The 21,377-nt window shown below is 52.6% G+C and overlaps 1 protein-coding gene across 1 annotated transcript; it reads left to right on the top strand.

Annotated features, from left to right (window-relative positions):
- Positions 1 to 420: 420 nt before the first annotated feature.
- LOC119109961 (protein deadpan) lies at positions 421 to 2,316 on the top strand. The gene is made up of 3 exons (XM_037233707.1): positions 421 to 560; positions 1,157 to 1,602; positions 1,648 to 2,316. Exons 1-3 carry the CDS (start codon positions 525 to 527, stop codon positions 1,826 to 1,828), a joined length of 663 nt encoding a protein of 220 aa, XP_037089602.1. The 5' UTR covers positions 421 to 524; the 3' UTR covers positions 1,829 to 2,316.
- Positions 2,317 to 21,377: the final 19,061 nt, after the last annotated feature.

Raw genomic sequence — 21,377 nt, 5'->3', positions numbered from 1 at the left:
CCCCTTCCCCGCTGTAAAATCCTGCGTACACCCCTATTTAACACTGCATCAGGTTTGCGGAAACATAGGAGAAAGGTGGAACAGAGTGCCCAAGCGTGAAACTCCCGTTGATACATTACACGCCGGGCGAAGGTGGATATGACCAACTACCATTTATTGAGAAGTCGCCACATGCTGCTCGGCACCTTTTGTCCCACTTCGGGTGTTATTGCGTGAAACACCTTACAATTGCTGCAGACGGACCTAGCATACTATTTCTGTGCATATGAGCTCACATCTGATTACACCAAGCTGAAGTGAGCGCGGCACATCCGGTGCGGTGGTGGTGACGTCACAGTGGTCGACTGGTGTAGATGGCGCTGCGGGCGGCGTGAACGGCACGAGCCAGACGCGCGGTCGCCAGTCGAGTCGCGTGCCAGGTCGGAGGAGGTGTGGGATCGGCCGGTGCGGAGGTCCCCGTGAGGTGTCTGTCTTTGGGTTCGGTACAGATCATCGAGACAAGCGCTCAGTTTGTGGAAGACATCATGCCGAGCAGCGAAAGGCCATCTGAGAACAGAAGGGTGAGTCATGCGCTGCAGAACACGCCCGCGCACTTGCATTCTCCTTCGAAAGACATGACAGCATCGCTGACCCACCGTTGTCATTTCTGGTTGTTCAGCTTATAGATAAGCAGGCTCAGACGCAGCAGCTGGCCAACGGTTGACTGGCTAGCGTTTGACTTTGACAATTGTTACGCTGTTCTTCGAGCCTGTGCGGGCTCCACTGACAGTTAGAATAGGTTCCTCCATGACTAGACTCATCAACGTTGCAGTGTGGATTGTAAAATGTGATTGTTGTGATGCGAATGTTCAGTGCTGAGCCTGCTAGGAGTGCAGGCATACGTGGAAATTTATCCGTTAATTCACACGTCGCGTGGCAGTCTTGACATAGTCATGGGCGTAGCTCCACAAGATGGGTTGTCTTCGCGGTGGAAAAGGCAAACCTGGTCCCAAAAATAGGACCAGCGGATTTTTCCTATCTTCTTCCCAAAGCCGTGGGGAGCCCAAGTTGGTGGAGGGGTCTGCCCCCCCCCTTCCCAACAGTTTGGGAAACTACATCCCTGCCAATAGTATTACCGCGCAGGCATAATGCTCACGCAACGTTGTCTCCTCTCCAGATGAACAAACCAATCATGGAGAAGCGCCGGCGGGCCCGCATCAATGACTGCCTTAACGAGCTGAAGAGCCTGGTGCTGGAGGGGCTGAAAAAGGACCCGGCGCGTCATTCGAAGCTGGAGAAGGCCGACATCCTGGAGATGGCCGTCAAACACCTGCGCTCGTTGCAGACGAGGCCGGGCGCCACGCAGGCGCGCTTCCAGCAGGGCTACGCCGACTGCGCGAGGGAGGTGGCCTCCTACCTCGAGTCTAGAGAGGGCCTCGACCAAGAGGCCAAGCAGCGGCTGATGGTGCACCTGGCCAGCTCGTGCCGGCCCCTGAGCACATCCGCGGCGCCGGCACCGACGTCGGCGTCGGCGGCCGTGCCGACCCTGCTCGGAGGCCTGCAGCTGGTGGCGGCCGTGCTGCCCGGCGGCGAGCTTGGTTACATCGTGCAAACGCGTCAGCCGCCCGCCGCGGCCGCCGTCAGCGCTGCCGCCGCCGCTGGCTCCAGCGTGGGCTCGCTGAGTCCGCCGCCCTCCTGGGAGCCGACCGACGCCGGCTCGCCCGCCAGCCCCGCCTCGTCCTGCGGCTCGTTCGGCTCGTCCGAGGGCCGGCCGACCAGCCCCCGGCCGCTCGACCTCGTGGCGCACAACCGGGGACCAGAGGATGAGGCCCACTGGCGGCCCTGGTGACGGCAGGACGGACGAGGCCCAGCGGCGGCGCTCCGGGAAAAAGGGTCACCTAAATGGGATGTGGCGAAGGAAGATTGTCAGGTCACAGGTTAGGCCAGAAGTTTGCGTGAGCAGCCATAATCTATCGATCGCTCATAGTGTGCAGCCGCTATTGGCGAGGTGCATTCCACACTGCGCACATTCCACTGAAGTGTGGCCTTGTGATTTCGTCGGCCTTTTAGCCTTCTGCTTCTGTGATTTGCGCTGTGTAAGTGTGATGTTTGGATAGGTGCTCACGCCGGGTCCTTTGAGTGCCAATGCCGCCGGCGGCCGCTTCTGAAGTGTGCTGACGTTGCGAGCGGTGGCATGTTTTGCAAGGCACTTAGGCCTCGGTCGTCGACTCGTGCGGTGCGGTGACTTGGATTATCGCTCACGACTCTCACGGAGATCGGTCGACCTGGCAATGTGTCCGGAATTGTGAGAGCCATTTTACGTACAATACAGCGACGGGTGTCGTACCTTCTTTTTTCGGTTCTTGTTACTACAAGTAACCATGAAGAGTCTGAACTCAGTTTTAAGAGACATGGACGCCGTGCGGCATGTGCTGTGTCTTGGTAACATCTTTATTATCAGCAAGCCATGTCCGTTTCGAGTAATTTGGTTCACTTCTGTCAACAAAAACTCGTCTCGGCTTCGGACAAGTTTTTTAATGACTCCGTGAAGATGGCTGGTGGCTGGGGTCGGCTGGCCTGTGCGGCCATTCCTGGTTCCCGGTCAGAAGGTGAGGTGAGGCCGTTGACATACGATAAGGGCCACAATAGCGCAAACAAGCACGATCTGATTTTGGGACGCAACTGGACAAAAAAAAAAGAACGCCGCGGTCAGTTTTTGCGGCTTTGTCTATCTTCAAAACGGCTTGAGTGATGTTAAATTTCACCTGGAAGTCCGTTACCGCGGCTTTGACATCATCGCTGTCTCGGCCACATAGAGTTGCGAGCTCGTTATCGAATCGAGCATGGTTGGGATGAATGAGGGGTCCGAAGCCCGGCCCCTCTGTTCCTATAAACATGTATACTGATGAAATAGCGAACATAGCGAGTGAGTACTATGTTTTTCGACAATGTTCAAATACTTGTGGAGGACAGGTTTTTTGTTTCATACAAAAATTATCGGAAAAAACGAAAGGCTATGAGGATCGCGATGCGATCAGTGTTGCTGAGCTGTAATTCCGACTTTGTCCGCTAGGCGCACGTGCACGCCACCTTCGGCATGATCCGGCGCGCCACCACCGGGTTTAGTTCGCGGATGCTCTGCGTATCCTGACCTTTAACTGCTTGCCCGATCGTGCTTGCCAGCCTCCGGCATGCATTGCCTGCTTGATCAGACCCCACCTGTACGTGTTCGTCGGAGCTGGACGGGGCATGTTGGGTTCATGTCTTGATGCACGGGGCGCGTTCGGCTGAGGGAAAATTATTCAACGAATAATTATCTCTCCGATAATCATCTACTGTTATTCTCCACTTACGCTCGGTTGGTCCCGAAATTACCCTCCCGATTCATCTTTCATGCGCCATGCATACCTAACAGTTAAAGCAATGCATTGCGAAAAAAAGATACTCCATCTTGACCATGCTCTGAAAATTTTGCGGGAGTCTCCCTTGGTACGGATTATTATCTGCCACAATTCTCCGTGTTGGCAGTGCCAAACGCCACTCAGGCATGCATGCATGGAGTGTTAAATCCAGCATCCCGAATAATTTTCCGAGATTATCTGCCGGCCGAACGCGCCCGCGCCCTGCACGCCGGTCTCTTCAAGTAGCTGTAGTATCTCACGTGCGTAACGTGTGCTGACGAGATCTGACTAGCAAATGCACTAGTCTTTCCCGTAGCAGGTTCTTCGAAAAAAGATGGTCAAATACCTCATCTATGCACTTCTGATGACACGTTGGTCCACCCATATTCGTTCTGCCGGGCTCGATCACCGGACATTCGATCTGGCGGTCACGTGACCGGCGGGGGCGTGACGGGGTGCGGCCGCCGCAGCAGATGGTGTTGGCGCTGAACGGCGCTATCGGGCCGAGCAAAGCGCCGATCAGCGCCCAGATGCCTATCTCCAGCCGACGGCGGCCCTTCGGCCGGCCCTATCTGCCGCCCGATCTGGCGATAACAGACCGCGCCGCCCCCTGCGCAGGCACGCTCCGCCGCCGGCCCCGGTCTTGCGCGTCTTGAGCGTGTGCATGTGTCGTCGAGACTGGGCTCGCTGCGCCCACGCGGCCGAAGGACCTGGCGTTTTCGGCTCCGGCGCTGATGCTGGTTCAGGTTGGGTTTGTCTGCCGCGTGATTCGTCACCCTTGTAGCCTATTCACAAGCTACGCCTACCTCTCCGAGACGCTGGCACATTTTCTTTGCGCTATGCATAATTGATGAGCAAACTCCCAAATATGCAAAAGACGAACGAGCGATATCAACCCCTCGCTGACGCCCAACAAGCATGAGACAGCGCCTACTGCATTTCCTCACAACTACTTCACTCCCTGCGGGGCGCAGCTGGGCTGCACGTTAGCGTTCGCGTGCGAACTGAGGGAACCATGTGGACTGAGGGAACCCCTCCCCCTCTCGGGAGGAGAGTGGCGCGGAGGGACATGCCCTCCCATTAACAAAGCTCAAATCCCGCCTCCGACAAGTGCTATGAAATGCACACAATTAGAACAGAGCCCCATTTGCTGGGATGAATTGCGCTCTTATGTCGCGTATACTAATCAGGTCCACTTGGTGATAATTTGTCTGGTTGATAGCGGCAATCCTTTCCGACAGTGGCGGCTTTATTTCGGCTAATCGCGGCGTACAAAGTGTGCCGCCGTCAGCCCGCGCCTGATGGCTCGGCGTGGGCCGACCAATCAGGGTCGGGCGCGGTTCGCCGCTGATGCATGTTTGTTCTTAGCGGCCGGGAAAGGCCGCCACGGGCGCCGGGCCGTGGAAGCGCAGCGCCTCTGCTCCAGGAGAGGTGCAGGGACGATATTCAGGCCGCAAAAAGGACGATATATTTGGGCTGGGGTAAGCGGTCGAGGAACGGTCCCTTGCGAGATCAAAGCGAGTTCCGCCTGGATAAGCGCGTCTTACGCATGAAAGACGGGGGTCGTATCTAAGGGGACACTATTATAACGTAGACACGATTGCACTGCACTTTGCGTCTTCGGACTAGTTTGCGCGGTTGAATAAGTGGCCTAGTAACTGAACCTCCGGGATTGACGTAAGAAGTCACTTCCATGAAGATACAAACATTCAAAAATACGCCTAAAACGAGCACTTTTGTTGATGCAGAAAAAATGAGTCCAGGAATGGATCGCAAACCCTGGAGCAAGTATCCGTAATCTTATCCACACTGTAGTTTTAATTCGAATGTTTTGTGGGTCCATGTACTGTACTATAAAGGAACGCTAGCCGGAATTCGCACTGCTGTAATCCGTTCCTTCCCACCCATAACCTTCTCTCTAATCTTGGTTTGGGCGCATTCTCATCCGCCGGCAAGGATTGGCCGCATACATGTCCATCGCAGGTCGTGTGTTCCGATTATCGAATATGAAACTTGGTATGGCATATTCAGTTGGGGCTATACGTTGATCGGGGCCCCTCTTTTTCGAAGTTACAGACAAGTTATTTTCACCACACAGCGCGGCGAAATTCCGCCGGATGAGTTCGTCTTTGTTCGTTCGCCAAAAACGCAGCATTGCAAAAGGTACTACCAACTGAACCTAAGCATACGTGAATATGTATTTATGCAGGGTGCAAAACATTGTGTGTTAAATGTAGACTGTTGAATTGCTTTTCGGAAGGATTCGGTTAGGTTAAATAGTGAGTATCTAAACTTGGCGAGCAGCAATCTTGCACTAAAGCAGGCCCCCCAAAGCACCAATAATGTATGTTCCTCTCCTCCTTCACTTCTTTCTTCCTTCCGTCTCCGCCTACCACTTTGTCTCTCATCATGTTTCTCTTCTCTTCATCTCGTTCCATTCCTGCTTCCATCTCTATCCCAATCTCCATCTCTTTCACCCTCTCCATCTTCGCTTCCATTCCCATCTCCATCTCCGTTTCCATCTCCACCTCCGCGTCCATCTTCATCTCCATCTCCGCCTCCCCCTCCCTCTTCCACTCCTCCATCTTTCTCTCTGTCCCTCCGCCATCTCTCCCCGCTCGCTCTCTCCCCGTCTTCATTACTCCCCGCCGTGGTCGTTATCCTCGCCATTCGCCGCCGGCCGCGGCCTGACCATGAGGCTGGGAGCGAAAGGGTGATCAGTGATTATCCCCGGCCGTTTGATTAATGTCCGGGAGCAGGTGAGCCGATTGAATACCGCCTGATTTATGCCCGGGCGGCGGGTAAGGCCGCCGGATTGTTCCGCGACCCCGACAGCCAACTCGGCGGGGTGAGGTGTTCATCCCTTTTCTTATCGGCACCGGGTTGTACGGAGGATCTGTCGCATGCTATAACCAGACGCAAAAGACTAAACTGAGGGGATGATTTGCGCTGTTCGGTTATGCGGTCTCTACTTTTCTGTTAGGGCAATCAATAAGCGCAAGTCATCTTCGAAATGCAGGAAGCGTCTTTTTCCAAGTGGTGTTACCCGTTGATCAAGCGTGCGACAGCTACGTATTAACGGCGACGTTAAGGTTATGCCCGCCGTGGGTCTTCTTCATCGCGCCAGTTATAACTTGAACATAGGCAATGGTGCGGTATGCATGGCTCCATGGAAACGTTCCACGCTTGAGGATATTGAAGCAAACATCAGATATAAGATTGCTTATAACTATTGATATGATTTTTAGTGGAAAAGGCTGCTCTGGACAATACAATTTATGTGCTTACTAAATATGTCCCCAATACGTCACTGTTTAATCACGTCATCGTGAAATTCATATTATTGATTGAAAGCTCATTGACCGCATCGATATCTGAAAATCGTGCTCACAAACGCCAGATATGAATGATCCGACAATTTTTTGCTTCTCGGTCTTGATCGCCTTACAGCCAATGAAATGACAGCATTTGAATGGCATTATGATATCATGGATGCCTGGGTGGCCTTGGCCTAGTCTCCGAAACAGTGCGCATCTTCGCGGGCGTATAGCTCAGAAACTAGAAGAGTTAAGTCTCAGGAAAGGCAGAGCTGTGAATTACACCGAATGATCTTCAGTGTGGCAATTTCAGTTTAAATCTCCGTACGAATGTGAAACACTCCCTATCTGTAGTCTCTCGCGTGCGACATGCTAAGAGATGTGAAGTTCGTTGATATTTTATGTGTTAGCCATGGATCAGTGTTGGGTTTGAATTTGGACGACTGTTCATACTCTTCATAGGTTTCGGTGGGATTCTAAAAATACATTTAGGTCATGAGAGTAAAGACGCGAGTAGACACCCGCGGGTGTCACCGAACCACGGGGTATCTTCTTTTTTTGAAAGAGGGTAAAGCAACAGTCGCCTACCTGTCCTGGACAGTGCTGCACAGACTTGCAGCTGGATCACATTAATTATTACCTCAGCATAGATGGTAGACGCATACTAGGAGACAGAACGTCATCCCGCACGCATACCAACGCCCTGCGTACCTGGCTTTGGCCGCTTCTTTTGAGAAGGGCTACTACTGAATAACCATATTCATCATGCTGGTTTAATTATTAGCCGCGCTGGCTTTTGGGCAGCTACTGACAATTCCTCCGCAATGCATCCGACTTAACACTTTCATCATCTCAGTGAGATACAGTTTCCGGCTATCACATTGCTCCCAGCCCTGAATGCACGCTCCAGGAGCCGACATCGCCAGCAAGCTCATATGGCTGCTGGAACGGAAACATACCAGCCTTCGCCACTCCCATATGCAAGATGCAACGGCTGGGGAATGTCAAGGGGCTGGCCTAAATCCACACCTGGCGGTTGATTCCACACATCCAGGCGTATCCCCAGTGCTCCCAGCGCTTAAGTTGTGGAGCTTAGGCCCGCCCTGATCTGGTTCAACGACAGAGCATAGGCATGCGAGCAGTTCATCAGGTTTGGTGGCATGTCAGCACCGTCACCTTGTAATGGCTGACCGCACCAACAGCCACGAAGCCATCAGCAGCAGATCGCTAGCAAGTACGAAGCGATCAGCAGCAGGTTGTCATCACCGGACATGGTGCTGTCAGCAGCCAATTGTCACCACCAGACATGGTGCCGTCAGCAGCCAATCATCACCACCAGACGTGGCGTTGTCAGCAGCCAATTGTCACCACCAGACATGGTGCTGTCAGCAGCCAATTGTCACCACCAGACATGGTGCCGGCAGCAGCCAATCATCACCACCAGACGTGGTGCCGTCAGCAGCCAATTGTCACCACCAGACATGGTGCCGTCAACAGCCAATCATCACCACCAGACATGGTGCCGTCAGCAGCCGATTGTCATCACCAGACATAGTGCCGTCAGCAGCCGATTGTCACCACCAGGCATAGTGCCGTCAGCAGCCGATTGTCACCACCAGGCATAGTGCCGTCAGCAGCCGATTGTCACCACCAGGCATAGTGCCGTCAGCAGCTGATTGTCACCACCAGGTATAGTGCCGTCAGCAGCTGATTGTCACCACCAGGCATAGTGCCGTCAGCAGCCGATTGTCACCACCAGGCATAGTGCCGTCAGCAGCTGATTGTCACCACCAGACATAGTGCCGTCAGCAGCCGATTGTCACCACCAGACGTGATGCTATGAGCAACAGATTTCTACCACCGGACAAATCACCACCAGCAGAACGTCTTCAACATCTAGCCGTTTTCACCTTAAGGTGCCATCGCAACGCTGTGCCGGGTTGGGGGGGGGGGGGGAGGGCGCGTGACCGCTCCCCCTCCTCCGCGTTGCTGAGCCCGTGGCGTAAAGGACACAAATGTGTTTCAACCTAACCTATCCTTTTTTAGCGGTTTATCGCCGGGCGTGGGACAGAGAAGCCCTTTACGAGAGCCTTCAGGCACTAGAAGCATATCCTGCCTTTTCTCCACGGATAGATAGGTCACTGACCGGCGAGCCGCCCAGGAACCCAATCTTCCGGATTCCTTCGATTCTTTACACTGTCCTAGTTCGGCCACCTTTTTAGGCTTCCCCGTCATGAGCGGGCTTCTTTTGTGCGCCCGGAGCTGGCCATTGTAACGCGGCTGTGTTTTTTGTTCGGGAACAGGCTCCCCTTCGCACGCCTCTGCGTCGGCACACCGGCCGTCGCCGGCCGCCGGCGCGCGCCGATCGGACCTCCGGCCCACCGGCGAGCCGCGACGGAGGTCGCCGTGGCACCGCGGCCGGTCTGCGGCGGGGTTCGGCACGCGCACGTGGAACGACTCCCCCTCCCCCCCCCCCTCCTCGGCCACCCTCTGTGCCTGGATGTGGGCTCCATAGCGAGGAGGGATAGGACACACTGTGGATGACGGAGAGCAGGGCCCAAACAGTTCAAGCATCCGCTGTTTTAACGCACAGTTTTGACAAGCAAAAACGGTGTGTTTGTCATTGTTATAAGTTGGTGTGAGTGATGCGTCTGCATAAATCTCCTGTGACGTCAGCCCATGACGTCACACTATAGGACGAGCCTCTGTCGGCAAGCAACCGGCACGCAACTTGTGAGGTCCATGACAAGCTTCGACGTATAAAAGATATTGATGTTTCTTGATTAAAATGACAAGAAATGCATTTTGGAATAGGTGCCATTTGAATCCGGGTGGTAAAGCTGAGCTTACGCATTCAAAATGCCTCATCAAATGCTGAAATATGGCAAATATTTGAGTGCCAAAATCAGTGTTTAAGTGCTCAAAAGCAATGGCATACCTGAAAACTGGAAAAAGCATCAAATAAACATTCACGATAGCGACAACAACAAGAGAGAAATAGCCAACAGCCGTATTCAGGATGGATTCTTGCCTTCGCCAGGGTAGAATTAAAAAGCATTTTACCGTCCGAGACCCATGAATAGGGTTGGTTGTTCTGCATTGCCCAGCTGGACTGTATGCCTGGATTTTGCTGGATTTTCGAATTTCAGTCACAAGCTGGCTGCAGGTTAGACTGCGACAAACACTTCCTTTGACTGGGAGTGGCCTGCCCTTTTCATGTGCACTGCAACGAATCAGAAATGATCAAGGTCGTGATTAAGGGCCTATGGAAGAGTTATGAAACGCTCGCAGAGGTATTGCTGAATGTGCCACGACTTTCGTTTGAACGAAAGACCCGGGTGATTAGGAGATCTCAAATATGTTTGGGCTTCCGGACATTTAAGCAGTCGCCGGTGTTCCCGAGGTCCGTTGGTGCTCTGGAAGTCTCAAAATCCCATGGATGCCCCTGATGCTTCTAGGATTCCATATGTTTCTGGAGGGTGAGCGAGGGCCAAGTGGAAATGAATAAAACTATCCTATTCTCACTCGAATCTCATTTTGTCATGGATGCAGCCCACCATCCCTTCGAATTCAGGGGGACAGCGGCAAAATTTGTGCAACACCTCCAACTGATTGCGAAGCTTCACCCCAGCCCCAAGAACTGCGTTTCGTTTCGGCAGCCATCACGCACTGCACCGTCTTATTCTGCGTCGCGGTAACATTTACGCTGCTCGTCTATGCATGTCATTCGCTACCATTTGTCATCGCTGTCTCGCTGACGTCATCGGTTGGCTGCGCCATTGTTGTTGCATAAGATACGAACGGCTGCTCAGATCTAAAGGCCCTCTTCTTCTGGACGACAGCACGCTTAGCTGTGAATTAAGTACTTCTGAGAAGAAGATTCAGGAAAGAAATTTAAGTGTGTGCGTTTACATTATTTAGTGATTTCAAGCCGGCGCATTCGCCTACAACATGTAAATGGCTTCACGTCTTCGTGCTGTCTTCATTACGCAGACTCCACATCGATTCCTACAAAAACCTGAAAACCGACTGATCGAGGGAAAGTTGGTGCTCCTGTGCCCGCAACTGGCCGTGAAGTTAGGCCCTTATTTTCGCCATTCCTAATGCCCATTTTCTCTCCCATCGAACATCATTAGTCTGGTGTCGCGGTGACACCGGGTCGCCAAGGCTGAGCCAGGCTTTGACACCTGTTACGCAGATCTTTTTCGCAGGACAAATCAGTTTTTTTCCAATGCGCAAATTCTACTTCGACGTTTCACATATCCTCAGGGAATGATAAGTTTGGAATTCGAGCGTGGTAATGCTACGCGAAACCACTGCAGATCAAACAACTGGCACGGATTTAAACCAGATATAGCCGACCGTGGCTTGCCTTGAGCATGCCTCTGAAGCGGCAAAATTTCCGGTTAATTGATGCTAAGGCAGGTTTTGCCAGCAGGCTTGCTCCCCGAACGCCCGGCTCTAATGGAGACCAAAGTGCTTGTTAATTATATTCCTGAGGTCCAGCCGTAATGCAGTCACGGCGAAGCGGTCGGGCCGGGCCTGACACAGCCCAGACGGGGCCCAATCCGGCCAGCTGACCAAACAGCCACCAAAGCGGCCTCATATGTTGCCATGACAGCCGCTCAGCGCTGAAAACACGACGCCGGGGCGGCGCGTCAGAGCTCGTCCCCCCGCCAGCATCGCCAGACCCTTCTAATCGGTGCCGCAGCCTCGCGCTGTCAGGCCGTCACCAACGGCTGGTCAGCGAAACACGCGGCGGCACGCTATGCTCACGCCCGTCGCAGGGATGCCGGTAATCTGTGATGATTCAGAGCCCGCTGTCCAGAATGTTCATATCCTGCTGAAAGTTACATATCCGCAATGTTAGATAATTAATTTACTACCTTTACGTCGCGAAGAGTACTGGTGTGAGGGAGCGAGTGTTTCAGTGTGCTGCGACTGTTCAGGTCCACAGACTAAGGAGGAAGCTGGTCACGACATTCACTCACAGAAACACACCCACAAACAACCACACACACACACACACACACACACACACACACACACACACACGTCAAAGCGGAGGGCCGGGACGAGAAGCCGCCGCGGTTTTCCCGCGATCGCTGCAGGCGCCGGGAGCGGACGGGCCTCCGCCGCCGCGTCTCGCCCCGGGAACCCCGCGGCTGCTGCCGGGAGAGGCCGGCGCGGGGCCCGCTGCCGGCCGGATATACCTATCTGCGGTGCTGATCGGCCGCGGCCGGCCCTCTCACCGGAAACGGCCGGGCACGCGCCTGCGGTCGGCCGGTGGGCCTCCGCAGGACGTCGCCCGGCGCCGCGGGGCCCGGCCACTCGGCGCCGGGCCGCGCCGCTCCGGACGTGCCGCGCGTCGGGCGGCCGCGCGGGACGCGCAGGTGACTCAGGCTGACCCAGTGCCGCCACGCCTCGGTCGCCTCCCCCGCCTGACCGGTAATCAGGGGGCGTTTGAGAGCCGGGGGAGCATGGTTCGGCTGAAGCTGGAACGTTGGGCAACAGCGGGCACGTGGTAGGGAGGCGTGGATGGGTGACCTTATTCATGGGTCATTTCCGACCGGCTTTGTTCCGCGCCGATCTGTCTCATATCATTGCCAGCGCGTTTCTACGAATAACTGGATAGTTGAAATCCCCGGATCGTCACACTGATGTTAGGCATTGTATTTGTGTCCAGCGCCGGAAGCGGCGGGTGTAGGGTAGTCTGTTGGGCAGTATTTTTCTTTTTTTCTTTTCCATCCATCTAACTGATAATGGTGAGCGTCAAAAATCCTTCCCCCAACAATTAATTTTCCAATCTTCCTAAATCTGCCAATCTTCCTATCTTAAAGACCACTAATCTTCCAATCTTACTAAAACTTATTAATATTTACTCATCCACTGCCGTACAGTTCTCAGCAACAAGTAGGCCAGCTACTTAAAGACCTTAATTTCATCTATCCACTCACTTGGGTATATGGAGTTTTGGTACCTAAAAGGGCTTCTCCGAAGAACATGTCATCAACAAGCATAAGGGAGGACGCGAGCCGGAGCCTTTACTTCACGCTCACAGCTTAACAGACACGAACATGTACATGTCACGAAGGACGTTTCGGCCACCTCGTGCGGGGTCATCAGACGCTATCGATATGACGGGTGTGCCCGTAGGTAATGTTTCAGGTCTATGAAGAGAAGTTTGTCGTAACCACGCAACGGAGGCTAATTACATTAAATTTTCACCTCACATTCCGATGTTTACTGCGATCATGAACAATATCAGAAAACAATTATTGGGACCTTTAGGAGTTATTGCGCGTCAGTTGAGAGTCAACCGACACAAGCCTAATGAGCCCATAAATCTTGATGCATACCTTAAAGTTGAGCCTGCAGTAGCATGAAGTGCAAAAATCTGGATATATAGAATATCCAAATAGCCAGATTGACGAGCACGCATACTGTTTTGCGCTGAGGAGGGATGATGATGATATTCATGATGATGATGCGCTGATGGCGACGAAAAGTCACCCTTTGAATCCACGTAAAATAACGGCACTTTTTCATTATGACTAACATATGCATGATTCCGTTCATAAGAAACAGTCATTTGATCACTGCATCCTCAAAGGAAGCCAAAAGTTAAGCTCATATTTTGACGTCATGTCCTTGGCAGTGCTTATCCAAATCAAATATAGTATAATTAGACGCATCTTCAGAAAACGGGCGTTTTCATTGGAACGCCTTCGTGAAAAAAAAATCCGAAAGGGATCACTCAATAGCATATACATCCTCCAAAACACATAAGGCACCATACAAGCAATAAAAGTACAAGAGCAAAAGACGTTTTGAGTTCATGGCGAACGTATCTGGATATGCTTAATGTAGCACAGGACGAATTATAAAAGCAGGCATAGAAGCTGGCATTCTGTTTCAGAGCCCTCCAGTTAGGATAATTGTTTTGTGTGCCTAAGAACGACATGCCGTGACGGCGTCTATGCCAGGAACTGGTTTAATCATCATTTTCTAGGATCCCATCTTGATAAGCCAAAACGGCACTGTTCTTAAGGAGGCGCAACAGCTTTATGGGTCCTCCAGATTTATTCGCCCTCCAGATTCGTCCTCTAGATTTGTTCGTCCTCCAAAAGGACTGGTTTGTCACTCAACTCGTTTTTAGTGAGATTCGAGTCGAAACCGCACTTTGACATTCCTGTTGGTCATCTATTGTAAGCGACCTCCTTCGTTTTCCCCCTGTGCATCTGATACCCGTCTTACTTTAAGTAAAGGTGAGTAGAAACTAATGTGAACATAAGGTAATGTGAGTGTGAGTAACAAGAGCGGTTCAAGGCACTAGGGCTTCCAGTGACGTACCAAAACATATCGCCACGGGGTAAATGTCATCCAATGATTCACACCGGTCGCTGGCTCGTGATTCGCTCAAGATGTTGCAAAATCCTCTTTGAACCGATTCTCGGCGTGCAAAATTGTGTTTCGATGCTTGATGTGAAGTTCCAGAAAACTGCGGCTTATCAGCCATGCCGGCTGATGGGCCGCAGCCATACCGGCTGATGGGCCGCGGCCACACCGGCTGATGGGCTGCAGCCACACCGGCTGATGGGCCACGGCCACACCGGCTGATGGGCCGCAGCCATACCAGTTGATGGGCCGCAGCCATACCAGCTGATGGGCCGCAGCCATACCGGCTGATGGGCCGCAGCCACACCGGCTGATGGGCTGCAGCCATACCGGCTAATGGGCCGCAGCCATACCGACTGATGGGCCGCGGCCACATGGGCTGATGGGCCGCGGACATACCGGCTGATGGGCCGCAGCCATACCGGCTGATAGGCCACAGCCATACCAGCTGATGGGCCGCAACCATACCGGCTGATAAGCCGCAGCCATACCGGCTGATGGGCCGCAGCCACACCGGCTGATGGGCCGCAGTCAAACCGGCTGATGGGCGATGTTGATGAAGCGGGTCGTTAATACGGTCCAGATGGCCATAATCGCCCAATATAGTTATCGGAGAATGAATTCGTCTTAGTGGCAAGAACCGCACTTGACAGTGATTCAGGGGTCCCGAACAGTAATTAAGGAGCACAGGCACACTTATTGGGGGTCCGGGGCCCCAAAAACTGTGTAAAATACTACCATTGTTTGGCGGCTCCGATTGTATTTTTAAATCACGGGCCATTGCATTTGACGGCATCTTTGTCACGGTGCTCGTTCAGAATAACTTTCTGTCTTGACCTAACCCGAAACGTTTTCGCTGTTACGATTTGACATCTCGATCATCCCGGAGATGCGCAAAGTTTGGTTGCAGCCCGGGAAGTGGCATGCCAGCCAACAACTAATTCAAGCTAGATCACAAATATACTCCACTATGCAACATTAGTTTGTACCCCACCCAAACGTTACCTTGACCCCCCATTTCTTTGGCCGAAATGCTTTGAGTGTTATGTGATGTCCGTGTCTCCTGTGCTGCTCAAATAGCCGACTACTTCATAGGTGATGCCAAAAATACAAAATGTTGTTCGTCGAAACAAAGTGCGCTTAATCCGTTGAGAATGTATGTTTAAGGGAGGTACAACTATCGGGCCCTCGACCTCGAACTCTCTTTTCACCCTCCGCCAGGGGTGCTCAGTTTCAGGGGTGCTTTCCCCTTTGTCCCCTCTGTCAGGGGTGCTCAGCCATCTGCGTCCTCTCCGCCAGGGGTGCTCAGCTCCCTTCGTCCTCTCCGTCAGTGGCGCTCAGCGATCTGCAACCCCACCGGCAGGCTGGCGTCCGTTCCGCCAGGGTTACTCAGCCCTCTGCGACTTCTCCGCCAGAGGTCCTCAGCCCTCGATGTCCGCTCTGCCAGGGGTGTCCAGCCCCCTGCGCCCTCCGCCAGGGGTGCTCAACCCTCTGCTTCCCATCCGTCAGGGGTGCTCAGCCTTATGCGTTCCCTCCGCCAGGGGTGCTCAGCCCCCCATGGTAATACGCAGCGAAGCGGCGACCTCATCTACAAACATACACATATCTTTAAGAGGGACCTACAAACCCAGCTTCTGTTAATAGGACGAGGCGTTCTCCCCTTTATCTGGGCTTGGAGCACCCCTGTAAATGAGGAGGCCCTCTGCCTGGGCGCCCTACCTGGGCTTGCGGACACTAATCAAACTGTGCAAAAGCACCTCTCTTTCTGGGCTTAAAACGCTGCTGCAGTTGGACGTCCCACGACGCCCCTTCATGCGCGTTATGCTCAGTTCTTAATTTTGTGGGCGTCGCTGTCCCATGGCGTTGGCCCCCACACACCTCTGTTTGTGGCACCCCTTTTCCTATTCATGTCTGCAATACTCTTCATAGACATGGGGACATTCCCTTTCGGGGCTTAGGGAGCAGCTGAACTGGGGCGTGATAGCTCGGTCTTCCTTGGCATGGGGCGCACTTAGTTTTAGATGTGGGCATCCCTGTGCTTGCACTTGGATAACATAGGCTTGGGGGCTCTATCTGGGCTTAATCGCGTCCCTCCATTCCAAGGGCTCGGGCACTCCTCTCTTTGTGCTTGAGTGTCCCTCTATTTTGCTTTGTACTGCATCCTTAACTACGCTTAGTGGTGTCTTTCTGTGTGGGCTTGGAACACCTCTCCCCCCCCCCCCCCCCCGCCTCCAGCTAGGCACAGGACCTCTCTGCTTAACTTCACCCTTCACCTGAGTTTAAGTAACCGTTCTACTTAGCCCTGATTGCGACATTCTTTGGTTTCCTGCATGGGAGCGCTACCCCAGGCCGAAGGAGTGCTCACATTTGGCGCGTTGAGGGGAGAGGTCACGAACCTTAACACCATCCCGCTGGTGGGAGGGGGGGGACACGGACCTTAACACCATCCCGCTGAAGGGGACACAGACCCTAGCACCACCCTGCTGGAGGGGCAGGTACCTTATAACACCATCCCGCTGAGGGCGATGACACGAGATCTTAACACCATCCCGCTGGGTGACGAGGTGACACGGACCTTAACACCATCCCTGCGTGGGACCTTGACACGGACCTTAACACCCCACCCTCCACCCTGGCCGACTGCGCTGGGGACACGGACCTTAACACCCATCCGCTGGGGGTGACACGACACCGACCTTAACAACACACCATGCCGCTGGGGTGACACGGACCTTAACACCATGCCGCTGGGGGGTGACACGGACTTACCCATGCGCTGACCGGCCGTACACATGCCGCTGGGGGTGACACGGACTAACCATCGCTGGGGGGACACGGACCTACCATGCCTGCCGGACCCTACACCACCCCGCTGGAGGTGACACGGACCTTAAAACATCCCGCTGGGGGTGACACAGGCACTCAACCCATGCCGCTGGCGCGACTGGAACCGGAGCAAAGGAACGATAAATGTCTGCTAGTAGCCCTGGGAACGGCCGATATATGCGCCGATAACAGTGACCTGTAAAATGTCAAATTGACCAATGTCATACGGGCCAAACGGGTCACACGGACGCATAGTCTGCGTGACACGTCGCGAAGTAAACATGAGGCGACGAGGACATCAACGACGATGACTAGTATGCATGTCAACCTGCATCGATCATCTGTTCATGCAACCTGGGAGGTTGAAAGTGGGCCATGAAAGGCAAAAAAGTTTTTTTCCGTGCAGAATTCTTATTTGGCGCATTTGACATGTATTAGCTCTGAATGACTGCATTCATCTACTTTTTATGTGATGGTTTTATCCTGCATTATAACAATATTTGGCCAGCTGGCGCACAACAGCACAACACTAAAATTTGAATGATATGGCAAACGTACGCTATCCGATGTTTGAATGATAGATCCGACTGACACGATCTGGACAAGGAGAATACCACTCGTGTTATATAGAAGCGTCCTAAGATTTTCAGGGGATGTAGATATATCACAAAAAATATGAGGTCATCCGCAGATATTTTTATCACCACGCTTGCTCATCAAAAATGCGTTTCAGAAAAAAATAAAGGCACCCTTCTGTTGACGACAGCTCAAGTGAGACCGAGTGATTGCCAACCAATGTATTCCCTGGCTAGAATAATGGTATGCTCGTACTGATAACCGCAAAAACTTGATGCGCTTGACAATAGTTTGTTTTTATATCCGTTTCTTAACAGTTTATAACTTAGCTTGCGCAAGGTGCTTGCGCGACGTACTTATCATTGCCAAGCAGCTGATGTGATATAAAAATATGTTTTCTACAACTTGGCATTGTAATTTCAGACTGTATTTCCATATGCCCAGATGGCTCTGTCTGCCTATCCTCTACATCCACTTTCGCAGACACGCAAGATGCATTAGGAGCTTGTTTTCTGATCCGTGCCCCACATTCCAGGCCAGCTCACTGCGGCCACCGGAGGCACTGCTCTGCGGAAGGTGCGCTTCACAACAACTGAAACGGCTCGGAGCCGGCGAACGCCCCGTCGGCCACTGGGGTGGACGGCGGGGTGTCAGAGGTCAAACGCCCCATTGAACCCGATCAATGAGCATGCCATGCAACGGTGGCAAAGCTCTTCACTGCATACGAATCAGGTTAAGTGGTTAGCATAAGTGTTAGATGTCTGGTTTCTGCTGTGTGGTGTACTCGCATTGAAGATACTTGCCGACTGCTGCTGGCTGCAGTGTTTTTACAAACCGGTCGACCGGCTGTTCTGTGTTGTGCGGTGTGCGGCGTGCGGTGTGCGGTGTGCGGGCGTGCCGCCTGCGGGCCCCCGCGTTGCGCTCGCGGTCCGGCGTGTGCGACGCTTGCGGCCGCATCAGACGCCGCGCACCCACCTTGCGTCTGTGGGCGGCGGCTTGTTTATGCCGGATTTCCGGCCTTGGACGCCTGCAAGCCGATCCACGCGGAGGCTGGTGTCAATCTGCAGCCAGTGCCTGCCGCACGGTAAACAAGCCGCCCCCGGCCACCACGGCACGGGTCGCGGCGCGCGGCCGCCCGGCCACCAAAGCACGGGCGCGGCGCGCGGCCGCCACAGCCAGGAGCGCGGCTGTCTCCAGACTGCGCAGGGCGCTGTCTCCAGAGCGCGCCGCCAGAGCACAAAGAGCTCTGGCGGCTGTCAGAGCACGGAGAATATGCCCGTCAGAACACAGAGAACACGCCCGATAGCGCAGAGAACACAGCCGCCAGAGCACTGAGAACCTGGCCGTGAGGGCGCGGCACAAGGACACTGGAGCGTGGAGGATGCGACAGTCCCATAAAGCACAATGTTGCAATATGTATCACGCACAAAAACCTTGAACTCAGACTCATATAAGCGTAACAACTGGTAAATGAGCCAAAATAATGGTACGCTATTTCGGATGGCAATCCTTCTTCGGCTGACTAACAGCGGTGCATTTATCGTATGATATGTGCACACATGATATTTGGCATGTGCTTGACATGTGCACATATGACATGCGACGTGATCATTTTTTAAACGAATTTAAGTGGTTTACTTCACATACGTATGGCATTTGCTTCATTATGGTACAATCTCACCGTGTGATAAGTGCACTATAAGACGCACCTGATAACTCCTCCTTCGCCTTTGATCTCGTCTGGAGCCGGGTGGTATCGTTACCCGCGGCCATGCGTCTCAGCCACCCGCTCAGCCACGGCAGCCAATGTTCAGCGGGCCAGCCAGGCGGGCCGAGCCGGCCGGGCCGTGGCTGGACAGCCTTATGGGGAGCGCTCAGCTGAGCGGGCAGGGAATGGGCCGACGCGGGGCCGATCTCGTACATCTCGGGTTAAAGTGCTTCTGGTCCAGGGGGCATGCTGTCTGTCGAATTCGTTGCATGCATGAAAATTCAGGCAACTGTTGCTTCATGGACTGTGCGTCAATAGCTCACGAAGATCCCAGGTGCACAGCCGGGGCTGCACCCAGCGCAGCCCCGGCTGCTGCAATGGGCTTAAGATGTCTGACACTGCTCATATATTGCGGTTTGGTGCTCGCCAGGTTATGTGCCAAATGGCCCCATGACCTGCCAAGCCATGGTGTTTGCTCATTTTGCTACGTTAAATGCCTTTTCGTTACGCGACGTTACGATGTAATCTCCCTGTAATTTTATGGTGTTAATCGATTTTTAAGATTCTGCAAGCAGGATGAATTCAAGCGCAAGCAGCTCTGCACGCAAAAAAAAATCACCAGGAGTGCAACGCATCGCTGCCAATGTTCGGTATATATCATATTGTAACCTGTCTGTTTAAAATAGAGGTCACTCGATAGGTCGTGATATTGTATTTGTTGACGTTAGACGCATATTTTTTACTCTGAGAGCATGTACTTGATGTTTTATTGCTTGGAACTTTTGTTAACAGTGGGAAGTTTGTTTATATAGCGCGCGAGGATTGTCGCTACGTATTCCACCTGGAGGTGAAAGACGTTGCGCGCACACAGCTCAAGCTCAATGCAAACGCGTTGGCAGTTGATAATGGTGGCACGTTAAACAACCCTCTTACGTCTGTTGACAAAACCCTGTCAAACACTTCAGCACTTTCCTAGATCCCACCGCACGCACTCGAGTAGGGGGTCAATCTGACCCCGAAGGTTTTTCCCAGAATTATTCCCGAACAGCGTGGCGTAGCCGCGGCAAACTTTGTTTGACCGTAGGCAATGGAATAGCAAACCATTTGGTGTAACAATTAGATGTACGTTGTAAGGTCGTTGAGTCATGGAAGGCCATAGTCAGACCTTGGCTGTCAGCGAAGGTCATTTCTGAGGATTCGTTCAATCTAACGTAACAACGGGGCGTCGGACGAAGTCACACGCCTCTCAGATAGTGTCTCAGGCAAGACACCAACTGAATTGGGAATTACAATAAAGTCCATTGACTTAGGTTCAGGTATGAGGGTCAGATCGAAGTCAAAACCAATGCGCTTTTTTACTGAAAAGTTTGCTTTACGGTGCAGTTGTTTGTGCCCATTTCGAATTTTTTGATGACAGGACCATAACAAACATGTTTCATGAATTATGAAAGGTCAGATTAGGTCGCTGACCTAAAATGATACAGGTCAGCATCTTGTTTTTAGAAATATACCATACAGCGTGATTCTTGACGCTTATTTGAATGAAAGAATAACAGCGATGTCGTATCTTTTTGGTTACGCTGACCATTTAAAGGTTAAACAAGGTAGCTGACCTTGAATAAACACCATTGACCTTTTGCTCAGAACAGGCATCTAAATTCACGGCGGTTGTGTGAGGTCTGGTGGCCCTTTGGACGCCAGTTTGTAGTTTGACCTTGCTTGACCTTATTTGAACCCAAGGTCATGACCTAGGAACCTTAGATTTTGATCTCAGTGAGTTCACATACAGCCCATCCCCCTGTGAATTTGGTGTTTTAAGCTGTCTTATTTTCCGAGATCTCAGGGTGTCAAACTGACACCCACCCGAGCAAAGGGTACTCAACCAGCCACCCGGATGCGTGTTTAGAATATCCTTTTTCAAAACATAAAAAAATGAGGAACGTCTGTAACTTGAAACTGGTAGCTCCAACCGCTCTAAGTATCTGTAAATCGTGTTGAGTGCAAAACAAAACCCTGTTTACAAAACTTCGTTCAAAGCCAGGGTGGTTGGGTATTTAAACTGGCTCTTAGTTGGTTGATTTGACCCATCTTTCAATAGCTGGCAAAAATGTCCTCAGATGGGTGCGCTCCTGTCTCATGACACACATATAATTAACCATGAAAAACACAATA

Source organism: Pollicipes pollicipes, unplaced genomic scaffold (assembly GCF_011947565.3).
Source record: "Pollicipes pollicipes isolate AB1234 unplaced genomic scaffold, Ppol_2.1 Scaffold_7231;HRSCAF=8579_pilon_pilon_pilon, whole genome shotgun sequence".
NCBI lineage: Eukaryota > Metazoa > Arthropoda > Thecostraca > Pollicipedomorpha > Pollicipedidae > Pollicipes > Pollicipes pollicipes.
This window is presented reverse-complemented; position numbering and strand designations above follow the sequence as displayed.